The 18,458-nt window shown below is 37.5% G+C and overlaps 1 protein-coding gene across 2 annotated transcripts in view; it reads right to left on the reverse strand.

Annotated features, from left to right (window-relative positions):
- Positions 1-6,527: 6,527 nt before the first annotated feature.
- LOC306871756 (phosphatidylinositol-3,5-bisphosphate 3-phosphatase MTMR4-like) overlaps positions 6,528-18,458 on the reverse strand; it is a 72,644-nt gene continuing 60,713 nt past the window's right edge. Inside the window, exons 12-19 of one of the 2 annotated variants that reach the window (XM_079419893.1) lie at positions 18,013-18,208; positions 16,626-16,811; positions 15,422-15,592; positions 14,372-14,526; positions 10,745-11,927; positions 9,556-9,666; positions 9,372-9,460; positions 6,528-8,509 (exon numbers count right to left, since the gene is read on the reverse strand). In XM_079419893.1, the coding sequence (XP_079276019.1) occupies positions 8,332-8,509; positions 9,372-9,460; positions 9,556-9,666; positions 10,745-11,927; positions 14,372-14,526; positions 15,422-15,592; positions 16,626-16,811; positions 18,013-18,208 (2,269 nt within the window). In that variant the 3' untranslated portion in view covers positions 6,528-8,331. The remainder of the gene's footprint in view (positions 8,510-9,371; positions 9,461-9,555; positions 9,667-10,744; positions 11,928-14,371; positions 14,527-15,421; positions 15,593-16,625; positions 16,812-18,012; positions 18,209-18,458) is intronic. The other variant, XM_079419894.1, reaches the window with a different exon arrangement.

Below are 18,458 nucleotides of genomic sequence, written 5' to 3' on the forward strand. Positions count from 1 at the left end.
ACAATACCTGCCTGTTCGCTGATATGAATTCACAATCAGCCTTTGATCTTTAGAGCTGCACGAGAAACAAAGTGAGTGTCACAGTGGGTCACAGTAATATCTCAAAGAGCCAAAGACGCAACACTGCAGATGAACAGAGACACAAAAAACAAAGCAAAGAAAATACGGTTTCATGCATGCAAACCAAAACAAATCCTGGCGAGAAACGTAATCTGCTGTGAGTTACTCCATCACGGTGTGTACGATATAGATAATGTGAATCTGCTTAGGCAGAAACAGAGTCCCTTATTTAGACAGCAAGGCATTCTGGCATTTCTGGTAGAACATGCAAACTGCATATTATTTATGTTTTTGTAAATGTACGCTGTTTGATATTCTACACAACATGACTGCATTTAGGCTTCGGTTTAACATGTTTGATAAAGTTTACCTCATATTTATTGCTTTTCACACCTTCTCTTCCAAAACTGAGTGAGCTGCACAATGTATAATAGGAATAAATAACACTACTTTGTTTTGTCAGTTTAGTTTGTTCAGTAGATGCAAAATGCCTCATTCAACCAATAAATTCAACAAGGCAAGGCAAATTTCCCATGCTGCAATGCATGCTGGGAACACAAACGCTTAACATTTCAGCATTATTGTTAAATTTTCAATTCTTTGTTCAAACAACCGTGTTTGACTAGTTGGGATTTGGAGGAAGTTCTCTTGATCTTACATGGGTTTTTAAAGGTAGGGTAGATAATTTCGGAGAGCAATAGCAAACTAGCTTTGAAAGCATAAGATCCCACTCTCCCTGCAAATCACTCTCTGAAGCCACGCCTCCTCCAAAACACATGACTGCACACAGACAGAGCAGAGACATCCGCGACAAGATGAGAAACGGCGTCAATTCTGCATACATACATGCGTTGATAGGACAGCCTATCGTAGCCCTTGAACTGTGGGATATGATTGGACGAACATTTTATGGCCCTATGCCTTCACAGGCAGTATAAATTAATATAAATACATTTAGGCCACTTAACTTAGTGATTGCTATTGGGATGTGAAGTAAGATGACCAGACGTGCCACATCCCAGGGACACGTTCTGCACAGGATTTCTAAATTGCCTAAAATAACCGATTGATCTACGCAGCGGAAAAAAACCAACCAACACCTGATTATTTTAGGCAATTTAGAAATCCTGTGCAGAACGTGTCCCTGGGACGTGGCCCATCTGGTCACCTTAATGTGAAAGGACTTTCAACCAACATAACAAAAACGTTTTTTAACCAAATCACCTACCCTGCATTTAAGATTTGGTAAAGCAAACATTTAGATTCAAGATCACAGATGCATTTGAGAGAAATGCACTGTGCATTTTGTTTATTGTATTGCACCGAAAACTATCACTCCATTTTAACTCAACAGTGCTTTTTTAAGTTACGTTGTTGTTGTTTTTTTATGTCATTCATGCACTTTACCTTAGGAATAATTATTTGAAGACCCGACACTTTTCGTTTTGGTTAAGAAGCTTCACTAAGAAGGAAGATGGCGAGATTTGCAGTGTTGCATTCTATTCATTTTCTTTCTTTCTTTATTAGGTTGAGCCAATATTTCAGCATACCAAAATAAGCAGTTCTTCAGCATGTAAACATTCCCACTGGCTTCATTAGTACCACTTAAGGTGCCATTTATAAACCATATTGACATTTATTGACCTTTAATTCAGATGGCTGCCATTTAGCAGATGCTTTAATTAAAAGTCATTTACAGCTGACTTCACCTCGGTTTATTCCAGAGGGACTGAAGCCGTGATACAGTAAGTGTGTTGATCAAGAGCACAATGAAGCAACAATGAAACTGCAGAAGTTTCTTTAACCGCTTGACTAAAACGATCACTTGAATCACTTGAACATGCATCTAAAGTGGCTCTTAAATGGAGACATGCAGCCTTTTGTGGACTTTTTTTTTTTTTTTGACATACTGCTAAACTATTTGGACGCTTAAGTCACACTTAAAAATGCTTTTCTGTTGGCGAACTTCTTCCTTTTCAAAGTTTTAATCACATTATAAACAAACAAAGTCACTGAATACCGACTGTCCTCATTTTCAACACTCCATCTATTGTTTTAGCATTTCAAAGTGAACAAACCTCCTTTAATCGAGTCATTTTTATTTATATAGCGCTTTTCTACAATGCACATCATTTCAAAGCAGATCCAGAAAATGTGTGCTAATTGTTTAAATATTTTTAGATCCAGGAAATCTAACATTAAAGCAGGAGATATATGTTTTAATGTCTTTAAGCTAGAATCATTTATGTGGATTGTTTATAATAACTGACTTGCTTTGATATTTCGTAGAGCTGAGACTGTCTACATAAGTTTTGGCACCACTGGAATTAATCTGTCAATCATCAAAATGTATGTCATTATTTTCGGCTTGTCAAACGTTTAAATATTATTAAATAAGCTATTTAGCCTACACTCGCATTAAATAGACTGAATACAGGTGCAGCTCTAGTCATGAATGATGGCAGACACTGGACTTCAGGAGCTCGTCCTGTAGAAGGTCCTCTCGTGCGCAAGATTATTCGTTTGTCCCTGACGGATTTTTTAAGGGGGTTCGAGGTTCGTGCATCAGATGAAACTGAAGGTCCTTCTAAATTTATCAGATTAATAACAGTTGCATTATTTCTGCGGCTTATGCATAAATATCCTGCAAAACGGATTTTGAGTTTAATGAACTGATCATCTTTATTAGGTGTTCTGAATAAAGTTGAACGGTCATTCTTGCCTCGTCAAAACTGCAATAAAGACGTTTAAAAAAACAGCATGCGTGGACTTTTGAAAAGCTTCAACTTTTAAGCTATTGAAATAATTTTTGTTAAAACATTAATATCAGATAGGAGTGTTTTGTGCATTAAAAGACTCAGCATTTTTTTGTTCTAGAAAAGTTTATTATAACTATTAGTAGGCTAGTACTAGGCTACTGCTCAGAAGAGTCGGTCTGTTCACCTTTAAATGAAGCACATTAGCTATTAATGAATACTAATAAATTTGATCTAGATCTGAGGTCATTCAGTAAGTTAATCTGATCAGTGAGAAATGTCCCTGGTGTTACCTGAGCACTGAAAGCTTGTGTATTTGTAGAGTTTGTAAATGAGATTGAACGCATATCTGAAGCAGCGCTGCGGCAGCATCATTGAGCAGCAGATCATGAATGTGCTGGACTCACCTGCACCGGTGCACGAATGCAGAAGCAGTGAAAGAAGACAGGCTGAAAGCAGACACCGCATTGTGAAAGTCCTGTGACTCCAGCAATGAGACTCGACCCTTTGAGAGTGTGATCGTCTCTTATATAGTAATATATCTATCAATGGACAGGATGGAGTCTGCTGGCCCCTCCCATCACTTTCCTCAATAACGAGAGCATCACATCACACCCGTATTATCACGTTATATGCTCATTATTATTACTCACCTATCTATCTATCTATATCTATCTCAAAGTCATTTTAATGGTCAGATATGATAAATGCCAGTACAAAAAAACGGTAAAACTTCACAATATGGTGTCATTTGTTAACATTTATGTATTAACTAACAATAATTAACAACGAACAATGCATTTATTACACTATTTACTAATGTTTGTTAATGTTAGTTAATGAGAATACAGTTGTTCATTGTTTATTAATGTTAGTTTACAGTGCATTAACTAATATTAACAAACAACTTGTGAATTTAATAATGCATTAGTAAATTCTGAAATTAACATTGTTTAATAAATGCTGTGGAATATTGTTCATTCTTAGTTCGTTTACTAATGTTAACCACTGAACCTTATTGTAAAGTGTTACCAAAAAAAAAAAAAACTCCTCACCTAACGATGATCATATGATCATAAAAGATGTTTTTCCCCCCCAAATCAACTTAGGCTACATTTATTACAGAGACAATCCAAGTGTGCATGGCAGCATATGACCAAAATAAGTCGTGCCCAATCTCAGATCATCTTATTCAAACTTTGTATTTTTATTATTGATTATTTTTCCAAGTTGTAATTGAAAGCATGAATAACCCCCAAAATGGCACTCGTTATTGGATTATTCCAGGTGAAATCCTAATGATGCCTTCAGTGTTTTTTGTTCCATGTAGGGCTGTTTCAGGGAAATATTTCTGTTACTCATATACTTTATAGTGTGTATATGGGAGATTATTATTATTATCTTGTATAAAGTTACCTGAGTAAACACCTGCTTTCTCCACAACAGAAATATGCAGTTATGAATATTGACCAGCTGAGCGCAAAACAATCGTTAATGTGAGTTTGGTGACCTCTAATGGCCGGTTCAAGGCCTAGTATCATTATAGTCTGGAACTAGGCAATATAATGATAATTCGGCTATACAGCAGTACTACTACTAATACAAGTATTAATGCATTCATTTGCTACTTTTCAGCACAACGTTCAGGGAGTATTTTTTTAATTGTTATATTAGACAGCAATCTGTCTTTTGAAAATCATATTTCAAATGTTACAAAAACAGCATTCTTCCATCTTAGAAACATTGCCAAGCTACGGAATATGTTACTTGTTTCTGATGCATTCATGAGCTCTAGACTGGACTATTGTAATGCACTGCTAGCTGGTTGTCCTGCATCTTCAATAAACAAGCTACAGATAGTCCAAAATGCAGCGGCTAGAGTTCTTACCAGGTCAAGAAAATATGATCATATTACCCCAATTTTACAGTCTCTGCACTGGCTACGTATTACCCAGACAGCAAGCAGTGTCAGCCCAGATGCGGCATGGATTTCACACGAGCCAGATGTGGGCCAACACTGTTGCTGTCTGGGTAAGTTCTGTATCAGTTACAAAATATTATTACTTACTTATTAGCAGAGCTGGGTAGATTACTTACAAATTGTAATCCGTTACTGATTCCAGATTACATGACAAAAATTGTAGTCAGTAACGTAATCCGTTACATTACACATTTTAGGTAATGTAATCAGATTACTTTTAGATTACTTTTGATTTAACTCATTAATCACATTGATTTAAATAGCATTATCTTGTACCATAATGATGTAAAAAATGCAAAGAGTAAGAAAACTTGTTCCATTCATTGTAATTTACAATATAAAGTGCATGAAACATTATATTACATCAAGGTTTCCCAAACTAGGGTTCGTAAAGGAACTGCAGGGGGGTTGTGTGTTTAATGAAAAGCTGACAATTAATTAAATCATAAAAAAAATAATTTTAAAACAAACTCCCTTTTGAGGAAAGTCCCTTCACTCGGCGGCCATATTTGCAACGCCTTCTTAATCTTAATGAATGAGGGAATCCTGAAATCTCAAAAACTGCTTGCTGAACTCACTATTAAATTACATGTCAAATCAGCAACAAAAATCTGAAATTAATGGCCCAATGAATGTTGTTTCTTATGCTAAAATAGCATTTAAAAAGCTTATTTTTCAGTTATGCAGAATCATAACCTGCTTATACTGTGCATGTGCATTGGCTGGTCTAGTCAGGTTTCTATGGGAAATTTGGCTCTTTCATTTAGAAGGTGGGACTATTCCTACATATAGTGCATTGCAGTTTCTTCCATTCATAAGTATAGGAGTGAAGGAGGCCTATAGGAGTGAACCGTCTTTGTATTTCTATAGTCTTTGTTTTAAATAAAACAATTACTAAAAAAGATGAAATATTTGTATTTACCTGCATGCCATGTAAGGAATAATTGACGACGGGCCGTTGAATTATTAGAAAAATAATGCACACCCGAGGTGGTGATGCGGCCACGACGCGAAGCGGAGTGGCCGTTACACCTCGGGTGTGCATTATTTTTCTAATAATTCAACGGTCCGGAGTCAATTATTCCGCTTATACTACGGTTGCCACACCTCAAGACATCGATCAGATTATATATTTCAAGGGATTCGTCCGGTTTTTCTACTTAAATCGCTATTGTGAGTAGGATTATTTCTTCCGCATCTCATCCAACGACTCTTTTGCTAGTTCCAAAACGTCATTTTAAAGCTGGCAATGGAGGCTTGAGCCGTTGATAGCAGACTAATGCAGTTAATAATGAAGTTATTAGAAAGAGAGCGAGAGAGACAGAGACACAGAGAAAGAGAAACGGAGAGAGAGAGAGAGAGCTTGTATGAATTAGGCTACCTCTGTGTGTCCCTCAACAGTGTTCTGAAGCACCGTCTCTAAACTGTAAGTCTGTTTTAAGATGCAGCGCTGTTATTACCTCGCTAGTGAAAAATGTCATGTGTAGCCTTTAAGTTGCTACACTAGGCTAACTGATAAAATCGTCAGGGCAGCGCTGACAACGATGCGAAGTGATACGGAACTGTAATGCGGTCAAGAAAGCTGCCTGGAACTACGTTCGCCGTGCGTTTCCCTGAAAATAATTGCACACCTCAGAACGTTCGTCAGCCAATCAGATTCAAGCATTCAACGGCCCCGTAGTATAAGTGATCATTAATCAACATCAAAGAAACCGTGAAGATGCAAATGTGATAATTATTGAAATATTTATTTTAAAACCTTAAAGCAAATATATTCGGTGAATAAGGTATAGATGACAAAGTTTTGGAATGCCTGCATTACATGTAACTAAGAAATAATGTGAATGTGCATTTTAATTAATTAATAACACATGGTTAAAAAAAACATACAGAATAATAATTCAAATAAAAATGAATGTGTTCATCAGTAGTTGATGCAATGTAATTGAACAAAATGATAAAGCAAAGAATAATCATCTCAACACAGGACGTAGATGGCTGATAAAGACGTATTGTTTTATTTAACCCATGGGATTGAACTGGTACAGTGCATTTCTTTACAACAATTATTCACTAAGTGACAAATTTGAGCCACTATTACAGACCAGATAACTATACATCACATTTCTGGGTTCCTTTTCAATGCATTTAACTCAAAATGTGTCCTTCATCAACACCACGGAAAAGAAAAATCAAACCATCAGACAAAATCAAACCGGTTCTGAGTGTTTTTAACCTCATGGATTCTCAACAAATCATCCTCTGACTGTTAAGCCTCTAGCTATTGTACCATCCAACATGTTAAAGTTATAAAATCAGTGAATCCATAAGAAAATCAAACACATGGCACTGTTGAGAGGTTCACCAACATTACAATACACAATCAACGTAGGGCCTGAAGACGCGGACGACATGAAAAAGAAATCACATCACTTGTTTTGAACATGTAATGCCGTTGAGAATGTGAGCGGACAGCAGCGAAGCGGTCAAACCCTCAATACAAAAGTCCTTTAAATCGCCACCAGTTTCCAATGATTCGCCTGTTTCAGTTTGTCATGTTAATTATCGTCATTGGTTTGTTCAGATGAAGTCATAAAAAAGAAACTAGTACACTAGTATTCTGGCTAAAGTAGATGGAGCAGTGCAACATGGCTATAGTTTTACCGTAACGTACACAACAACATACAGCATAAATGTTCAGCTTGCTCAGTTTTTTCTTGCTTTTCCTGCTACACACACACACACACACACACACACAACCAGCCAGAAGAAACATGAATTTAGGAGTGATTCTGTTTATATATTACTGCTATGTTGGAGTTTGAGTTTGGCATTTAAAGTCGAGTATTTCACATCAAACGAGAGTGAAACCGTTTCACAGCTCAGCAAGAGCGCAGTTTTGACGGGAGTGGCTGAAAAACAAAAATTGCAAAAAATTGCCATCAAATCAATGCACTGGCAGCTTAAATTCAGTAACTGCACCGGCAAATCCCTCCAGTTTCAGAAAACATCTAAATAAACCAAACAGCCGTACATTCAAGCTTCATATCAGCAGACGAACAGCGAGGAAACCGCTGCAGATCTCTCCGTTTTGGTCTCAACCCCCCTCCGTAGTGCACAAAATAATAAGGATACAAAAGTAGAATTTGTCGTTTTTTTTAAATACTGTAGCAGCTTGGTTGGTTTTAAATAGAGAGCCTCTGGATGGATGCATGGCCGAGATCGTCTGATGTGTGTGATGCATAGGGGCCGTGTGGTGATTTCCAGATGAAGAAACGCCTCACTTTGGGCTTTGGAACCCAAGGATCCTTTGGGTTCGGTTTCTGTCCTCAACCAAAGAAGCTTGGAGTTCACTTGCAGTGATAAAATCGCCCCTCCGTCGCAAACCGCACTTGTGTTTTTGGAGTTCATCCGTCCCGTTCCTCGTGTGGATCAGTCTCAGAGCTGATTCGGACTCCAGATCGCCCTCGGAGAAGGAGAGAGCGGCTCTTGCTCTAAAAGACGCCGGCGTGTGGTGCGCTGTGATTGGCCGTCTCAGCTGGAGGCGGTGGCGATGGCTTTCTTCAGCTGTTGCGAGCGCAGCTCTCGCGTGCGGGACTCCAGCAGCAGGTCGTGGCAGGTGTTGCACACCAGAACCGGGTCGTACAGCTGCTGGTCTGGGATGGGCAGCTTCAGGTGACAGCAGTCCTTACAAAACACGTTCCCACAGTTCCTACAGGAAATCAGAACAGAAGATCAATCACATGTTCAGTCAAATATAAACTATCCATCCAATATCTGAATACAATTAACCAACAAACTAATCCATCACTATCAGCACTGTAAATAGTGTTACTGTTAACTAGAACCATCTCACAAACCATGTTAACTGAAAGAAAACTGAATATTCAAAAAAAAAAAAAAAAACTTGAACTATTGAAAACACTATTGAAAAATGCATTTCTAATTTTCCTAGCTCAAGTTTAAGTATTAAATATTAAACCAATAAAAATAAAGCTAAATAGAATGAGTAATAAAATAAAAATGACAAACAAATTAAAATATAAAAATAAAAAGTTATAAAAAATTAATAGATGAATTTACTACTAATGAATAGAAATAAGACAAGTTTGAAATATAGCCTAAAACTGATATAAAAATTCACTAAAGAAAAAAAATTATATATATATACACAAATATTCTAGAAACCAGCCAATCAATCACATATTAATCTAGAAATCCAATATACAAACAAAACAAACGTTACTATTTCTATCAAATATTTTATCAAGAAAGTTTAAAATCAATCACATATTTCAGTTTTTTTTCTTCAGTTTGTTGAAATCATGTCTGAACTGCCACTGACAAACAACCATCAAAAAACTGGACACTTTGATCGTAAAAACACTGATTACAATTAGATATTTTAATTATCTGCAATAAATCAACTGATGTGAATTCCGTATATTTACTAAACATTTAATGTTATTTAAAATCTCAGAGGGAAAAAGTCACGGGAATCCCTGAAAAGTCTGAAAATGGAGTGATATTTAACCGATCTGCTCCTATTTCTCATGAATCAGACTGGGCCGCACCTGCAGTGATGGCGTCTCTTGGCAATCCAGAACTCACAGTCGCAGTTGAAGCAGTGAGAGGCCATGTGATCCGGCACCCATCTGGTGACCTGTGCGTCCAGAAACAAGCTGGTTAAACTCTCTAACCATCATCAGTTGTACTGCGCAGCATCAGAGAGAGCGAGAGAGAGCGAGGACGACTGACCTCTGTGTCCTTCCTCTCCACACGGTCCCAGCTGCCCTCGCTGAAGCAGTCCTCGCTGTGATTGGATAAAGAGTCCTCCTCGTCACTGCCGTCAGACTCCCGCAGACACGTCTGGAGGAGCGAGAGAGACGTCAGTGGAGCCACAGACACAAGAATGGAAACACAAATGCATCTCAAAGGACCAAAGACACAGCTGTCAATCAAATACTGCACTGAAACAAGCTTTTGCTTTGAACTCGCCAAAATAATGCACATTCTGTCCAAAACATCACTTCTGTGTTGCAATTCACAAAGTAAACGATTTATCTAGACATGAAAGCACAGAATCCACCTGTAATAAAATCACAAGCATCACAGGACACCCAAAATTAAGACCTTTATGACTTGGAGAAATAAAATGCACACTATCATCTCAAAATCAGATTCTTTCACTTAATACAAGTAAATAAAAAGTAGTAAAATGTAAAGATTTTGTAATCTTTTTGAAAGAAGTCTCTCTTGCTTTCAAACGCTGCATTTATGATATACTATCAAAAATATTGTACAAACATTCATACTATTAAATATTATTGCAATTTAAAAGGACTGTTTTCTATTTGAATAATGTAATTTATGCCTGTGATGGCAAAGCTATATTAAATATATTTTAAAATATATTTAAATAGAAATAATAATACTTCACAATATGGATGTTTTTACTGTATTTATTTATTTATTTTAAAAATAAATGCAGCCTCGGTGACCAGAAGTGACTTTTTAAAAATTTTATTATTCCAAAAAAAATAAATATTCTTATTTTTGGATTACCATTTTTAAATTGTTTTTGAAATTTATCTAATCTCTCGCTCTCTCTCTCTCTCTCTCTATATATATATATATATATAGATAGATAGATACATATTCATTTTTTCTTCTTTTTAGATTACATTTTACTTTTTAAAACAAATTTCTATATATAGCAAAAATTATTTTTTTTTGGAGTAAATATTAAAAATATTGACTAAACGTTAAAAATATTAAATTATTAAGCCTTCTGAAGTCTAATAATCACAGTAGGCCATATCATGGTTCTGTTACACCATTCAAGATATTGAAGGCTGTAAGTCCATAAATTCTATTAAACTGAATGTTGGATTTTTTTTAAGGACCCACAGTGAGCATGCTAAATATACTGGGAACATAGACTCACGATATCGTCCTCGTAGTCGACGTCGGGTTCGGAGGGCGGCGTGCAGAACTGCTTGCTCTCCAGTTTGAGCTGCAGCTGTCGAACCTGCCGCCTCAGCACCTCCACCTCCTGTTTGTAACTGGCCTCGATCTGCCGCAGCCGCTGCTGCACCGCGTCCAACGCTACCGGCAGCCCGTCGTCATCCAGGTACGCCGGAGCCGGAGAGCCACTGGAGGACGGCGAGGAATGGGACGGGAGCAGCTGCCGGAGGGACGGTCCCATTGCTAGCGAAGACGCCGCTGAGGAACAAAGCGCAGCATAGCTGGAGTTCCTCACCGCAGAGAACCAGCCCGACTGGATGGGGCTTCCAGGAGCGCGCAGGGGGTCTCGACGGCAACACGGCCCGCCGTTAGCGCTTCCAGCTTGGGCACGGAGGAGCTTGTTCGCCAGGCGGCGGCCGTGATAGCTGCCATGTTGGATGGCGCCGCCGCAGGCCGACTGGACCAGGCCTTGGACGCTGTCCCATTGGGAACCTAGTAGCGAGAGCTCCGTTAGCTGGCTCTGGGAAATCAAACGGCGCGCTGCTTTGGCGTAGTCGCCAGGTGGCGGTCGTTCTCTGGCAGGAACCAGTTCGTTGTTTCGTATCGGTGTTTCGAACAGGACGTCAGTGGCTTTCCTAGAAGGAGGGATTGTGCTTTGCTCCGTTAGAGTCTCCACTGACGCCTCCATTGGTGCAATGGCTTCAGAGTTCGCAGATCCGCTAGCGTTTTCTACATGTGCGAAGCCGTTACAAAGAGGTGGAGGATTTGTGTTTTCTGCAGTTCTGATTTCCTGTGGTGAGCTAATTGGGATTTGAGGCAGAGCTTGGTTTGTGACTGGAAGGGGCGGGGCATGATCTAATGATAAGGGGTGGGGCAACGATGGAAGGGGCTGGGATGTCAAACAAGGCTCCGCCCCTGAATCATCCTCAGGAGATATTGAAGAGCTGGTTTCCTCACACACCGGCTCAGCGGCGATCGATCCAGTGACTGGCGGGTCCTCGGACGAAGCGGCGCTCTGGATGGCCGCAGGCTGGTTGGACTCCAGCGCCGGACGGCCCTCCTGGCAGTGCTTGTTCAGGTTGGGGTCACTCGAGGTGCGGGTGAGCGTCACGCCGTTCTCACAAGCAGAGACCAAGTTGTCCATCGAGCGTGTTTTGGGGAGCCTGAGTGAATTGAAAAACAGTGTTTACAGTGTGCTTCAGTTCACCACAAGAGGGCAGAAGCTGAACACAAACATCTCAGTACAGCAACTCATCCTTATTAAAGGGATGATGGTTAGACCTTTATACATACAAGTATACAAGTGTTTATAAAAAAGTTTGGTAACACTTTATTTTAGGGTCATATTACTAGAATATTAGCCATTTATTAGTACTAATCAGAATCAGAATCAGAATCAGAAACAGAAAGAGCTTTATTGCCAAGTGTGTTTGCACACACAAGGAATTTGTCTTGGTGTTATAAGCTTCCAGTACAGAAAGTACAAACATAGTGCAGACAACATATAATTAAGGTGATAAAGAACACTAATGAAGAGAATATACAATAATTAAGAATAACAATAGTAATAAAAATAAAAATATACAGAAAAGAGACATGACCATAGACAGAACTGTGAATGTGCATGTGTCCTATGTGCAGATGAAGGTTTGATGGGTTATTTACAGATGTACAGTACCGGGGTGTGTTATGTGTTGTTCAGGTGGGATACGGCCTGGGGGAAAAAACTGTTCTTGTGTCTGGCTGTTCTGGTGCTCAGTGATCTGTAGCGCCGGCCAGAGGGCAACAGTACAAAGAGAGAGTGAGCTGGGTGTGAGGGGTCCAGAGTGACTTTCTTAGCCCTTTTCCTCACTCTGGAGGTGTAAAGTTCTTGGAGGCTGGGCAGAGGGGCACCGATAATCCTCTCAGCAGTCCTAACTGTCCGTTGTAGTCTTCTGATGTCTGTTTTGGTAGCTGAACCAAACCAAACAGTTATAGAAGAACATAGGACAGACTCGATGATTGCAGAGTAGAACTGTTTCAGCAGCTCCTGAGGCAGGTTGAACTTCCTTAGCTGGCGGAGGAAATACAGCCTCTGCTGGGCCTTTTTCGCAATAGAGTCAATGTGATTGTCCCACTTCAGGTCCTGGGAGATGGTGGTGCCCAGGAATCTGAATGACTCTACTGAAGTCACAGTGCTGTTCATGATGGTGAGTGGGGGGAGAGCAGGGGGGTTTCTCCTGAAGTCCACTATCATCTCCACAGTTTTGAGCGTGTTCAGCTCCAGGTTGTTAAGACTGCACCAGACAGCCAGCTGCTCAACTTCCTGTCTGTAAGCAGACTCGTCACCATCCTTGATGAGGCCTATGACTGTAGTGTCGTCCGCAAACTTCAGGAGCTTGACAGAGGGGTCCTTTGATGTGCAGTCATTCGTGTAGAGGGAGAAGAGCAGTGGGGAGAGAACGCAACCCTGAGGGGCGCCAGTGCTGATGGTGAGAGTCCTGGATGTGAGTTTACCCAGCCTCACTAGCTGCTGCCTGTCTTTAAGCACATATTAATGCCTTATTCTGCATCCCTAATCCTACCCAATACCTAAACTTAACTACTACCTTACTAACTATTAATAAGCAGAAAATTAGGAATTTATTGAGGGAAAAGTCATAGTTAATAGTGAATAAGTGTTCCCTTTTCTGAAGTGTTCCCAAAAGTTTTAATTTAAGTAATTTTAAAGTTTTATTGTTCTGTCTTGTAAAGCATACTTACAGTTAAAAATATTTTCCAAAAAAAGCAAGTAAGGTAAATGTCATGTTTAATAATAAAAAAAAGGGTAACTTTTTAATAAAAATGCTGACAAAAAAAAAAAAAAAAGTGAAAATATCACCAGGGCAAGTAAGGAAAAATGAACTTTTATAAAAATTAAATATTATTTCATGTTTTATATAAATTGTTAAATGCTTTATAAAAACTACTTTACTTTTTGTTTAATAAAAAGTACTGACAACTTAAAATGTTTGCCAGGGCAAGTAAAGCCAATTTAATTATTATAAAAACAATACAAATTAATGTTTTATAGAAATTGTTTTATGCTTTATAAAAATATTTTGTGTTTGTTTAATAGACACTTATTATTTTGCTAAAAAAAACACTAAAAATGTCACGAGGGCAAGAAATGCAAACAATGTTTTATAGAAATAAAATGTATTGGTTTATAGAAATTCTTCAATGCTTTATAAAAATATTTTTGTTCAATAAAATACTGACAGTTAAGAAATATTTATATAAAAAAAAAAAATGAAAGTCACCAGGCCAATAAAGCAAAATTAATGTTTTATAAAAAAATATTTAATGCTTTAGAACAATACTGCTTTTTGTTTAATAAATATACTGTCTGACACTTAATATTTTGCTCCCTCCCTCCCTCTCTCTCTCTCTATATATATATATAGTAGTCTATATAGTATATATATATATAAGTGTGCTGGAATCTGATTGTAGAGAAGGAAATACATCAGTATATTACTTTCGGGAAAGTTGTTTGGAATGCGGCCAAATAAAGATTTAGTGAAGCAATATGTGAGCAAATGTAATTGTGCAGCATTTTTAGCACTGTAATGAAATGAATGGTCACCTGTCGAGGGAGCGAGAGCTGAACTCCTCTCCTCCGGCCGAAGGGCTCAGATAGATCTCCATGGCATCTTCAGCCGCGGTGCACGGCGAGGACGTCGGCAGATACACGGCCGTCCACAACTGCAGAGCCCGCGTGTGACAGACCGGCTGCAAAACCTGCGGACATCACCACAACAACTCAACATCTGCACAAACAACGCTGCATTAAACCAGAGGAATGAGGAGGAAAACTGAATTTCTTTTAAACAGGGTTCTCGGAGTCATGGAAAACCTTCAAATATCAGTGATTTCCAATCTGTAAAAGGCAAAGAAATGAACAAAATGTTAAAAAGTTATGGCAATTTCTCTGGTAAATATAAACAGTTTTTGTTAATTAACTAAAATTGCTGTTTTAGAAAAACAAAAATGTTAATTGAGTCTCTTGTTGAAAGCTTATAATTACTCAGAAAGTGGATGAATCTTGTTTAAAGTAATTATATGTTTGTGTTTAGACGTGACACAAATCGGTGTTTTAAAATAAATGTAGCGTACGTATCATATAGTTAATTAAAACCATTAAAAAAAAAATCCATTACATAAAGATGGAGATCCGCACTGATCCAAATATAGCCCAAAAGGCATTACTTGACATAAAAATATAACATTTTATTTAATTTCAGCTAGTTACCAAGGCAACATTTTTGCTTAGTTTAACTTTATGTACAAAAATAATTAAAATTGAAATAAAAATTAAAAACTATATAGACATAAAAAAAAATAACACTGCATTTACTGGGCATTACATAAATAAAGCACAGCAAATGAGAAACAGAAAACCTTTAAATATTGGTGAATTTTAAAATAGCAATTTCCAATCTGGACAAGACAGAGATATGAATAAAATCTTAAAAAGATATGGAAATTTCTCTAAAACACCTAATTGGCTAAAACCCCTTAGTCTGCAGTTGGAAGCACTTAATTATTAGGATGTGAACGCAGCATAAATCCTCTGAACCAATCCAAAGAGGTGTGTTATAGTGTTTTATGTGTTTGTGTTTGGAGGTGTGCTGACCATATCATGGCAGGGGATGTAGAGGAAGTTCTGGAAGTTCTTGTTGCCGTTGCGCAGGAGCGACCAGACGGAGCAGGTGCATTTATAGACGTTACGGGCCTCGCGCTCTTTCGCGTTATTGCACAGGAAGGTGCCGTACAGACAGGAGTACGTGTGCTGGACCAGCTTCACCTGGAAATACAACAGAAAAACTTAAGTTAATCAGCGTAAAACTGAACAACAACATCTGGACGAGACCTACAGCTCATATAAACTGAGGATTTATCCTTCCTGCATAATCCTGTGAATCAGGCATCAGATTTATGAGTAAATTAGAAATGAATGAAAAGGACAATTAAATGTCAAGGTGCAAGTCAAATTATATCAAAAAAGGAAGTATAACTCAATTTTTTAGGCTTATTTGATTATAAACCAACGTTTCAGCCATCGGGCTTTATTATGGTTTGTCATCACAATGGAAAACAGACACATATAAGGTCAACGACAAAAAAAAAAAAATTAGGCAATAAACATGTCAGTTTTTCTAAAAACACTTAAATACATTTTGAAAAAGTAGTGATATTATTCAAATAAAGCAAACCTAATGTATTAAAATTATTTAATGCTTTATAAAAAATACTTTTTTGTTTGATAATGCGGACAAAAATATTTTGCAAAAAAAAGAGCGTAATTTAATATTGCATTAAAAACATTTAATGCTTTATAAAAACATTTTGCTCTTTGTTTAATAAAAAATATTAATGCCTAAACTATTTTGCTAAAAATAAAATTTGAAAATGCCTTTAGGGCAAGTAATGCAAACTTAGTTTAGTGTTAAAAACAATTTCATGTTTTATAAAAATTAATGCTTTGTAAAAATACTTTTTATAAACTATGTTTTTTGTTTAATAAAAATACTGACACTTGAAAATATTTTGCTAAAAAACAAACAAACTGAAAAAGCTTTTTGTTTATACTATATATAACTTATAATTATAACTCAAATTCTTTGGCTTATTTGTTTATTAAACTACAGTTTTGAGTTTGTAGAGGATTAAAGAGGATTTAAATATGACTTTTTTTGTTCCAACATTCATAAAAACCACTGAATAATAATTAACAAAATCATAATATACAAGCTATTATAAAAAGCAACATGTTTACTTTTTAATACCTAAATCTTAAGCATTATATTGACACATAAATGAAAGCAAAGGCTGCGCACCAGAAAGGCCTCGTTGAACTCGAAGAGGCAGGGGAACTGCTTGAGGAGCTGATGAACGCAGTCCAGCCACTGCAGGAACACCGGACACTGTTCACTCACATCCTCTCCGTTCTCCTGATGACCGCAGCGGTCCGCAAACTTATGACCGTAATCCAGCCACTCCGTCTCCACCAGCACCTGAAAACCCTGCCCAGGCCCACAGACAGTCAGAGACACGAGGCGGAACGAACAAACGTTGACTGGCTCCGACAGGCAAACACAAGGGATTCATTTAACATTTCTAAAGACAAATTTACACAGCAAAGCTGGTGGCATTTAGAGGAATTTACATTTATACCTGCATAAAAGAACTGCCTTTGATACTAGAGAAGAGTGTTGCTTTAGCATCACTGATATACTACTATAGGTTGTGTTGTTATTTTGAATTAGATTTTAGTTTTAGTTTTTCTGCTTTCACTTGAATTTGTTAAAGTTTGTAATTTTTGTTGTTTTTGTCATTTTTCATGTCTATATAGTATTTATTAATTTTTATTTATTAGTTTTAGTGTTTATGTCAGTACTTAAGTGTTGCTCTGCCAACAAATTATATATAAATAGAAATATTTCATTTAACATTAATAATTCTATTGTATTTTTGTCTTTAAAAAATGTAAAATACTATATAAATATTTTATTTCATGTAACATTAGCCATTTTTTGTGTTTTGCCTTTTTTTTAGTTTGTTATTTTAGTATTTTGACCAAACATTTTGCCCTGACAACTAGATATTTAAAAATGTTTATATTTATTATTTTTAAATAATTATAATAGATATTTAAATATAAAATATATAAATTAATATATATAATATATATATATAAAAAATAAAGATAAATATTTTATTTTAGTTATTGTTTATTTATTTAATTTCAAGTAACCAAAATGTGTTTTTATGGTTTTAGTTTTCATTAACGATAATTACCCTTACTAGGTGCTGATGTGGGTCAGAGCGGGCATTATTTAGTCTGGCTTTAATGCAACATTACATAGTTACGCTGAATTTTAAGCAGGCATAGAGCAGGTTTGACTCGGATGTGTAAAGACCATTTAAAGTTTGAACTGACTGAATTGAACTGACATTGAACTAAATTAATCTGAATAATGACACTGTCTGCTTTGAAACAATCTGTACTGAGTAAAGTGCCGTATAAATAACTGTGACTTGACTTAAATTAAACATGCATTTAATATTAATCACTTTGCTGTCAAGCCCACAGACTACATTTGGCAGATGCTTTTATCTTTGCATTCAAGGTGCACGTTTAAGTTCATGTATTCCCTGTGAATCAAACCCATGAGCAAACTAATTCACACGGAGCCATATGTGGTGGTTTTTTTTCACGTGTACCTCTATGGTCCTGTAGAAGGGATCCAGAAGGATCTTTGCGAGGGCCACGATCTGCGGCGTGCGGTCCCAGCCGTCTGAGCAGTGCACCAGCACCGGCCGTCCCTCCCGCTCCACCGCAGAGCACACCAGAGTGGCGGCTTTCAGCATTACGGACAGGTGCTGCAGCCAACGGGTGCTTTCCAGAGCCGAGAGCCAGCTGGAGAGAGAGCAGACACACGACTCGGGTTACAAACATCTGAACGCAACACCATAGAGACACTGCATGTGGAGGAAAGCTGAAAATAACTGCAGATCTTCGATCTGGATCACCAAGCAGAATACAAGTGTGCGTTTGCTGGAAAATCAGGAAACACTTTACCTGAAGCCTAATAAATATGATGCATTCTAAAAGTAATTTAATGCATTAATTATGCACCTAACACATTATAATGCATTGTATGATCACG

Source organism: Barbus barbus (genome assembly GCF_936440315.1).
Source record: "Barbus barbus genome assembly, chromosome: 6".
NCBI classification, from domain to species: domain Eukaryota; kingdom Metazoa; phylum Chordata; class Actinopteri; order Cypriniformes; family Cyprinidae; genus Barbus; species Barbus barbus.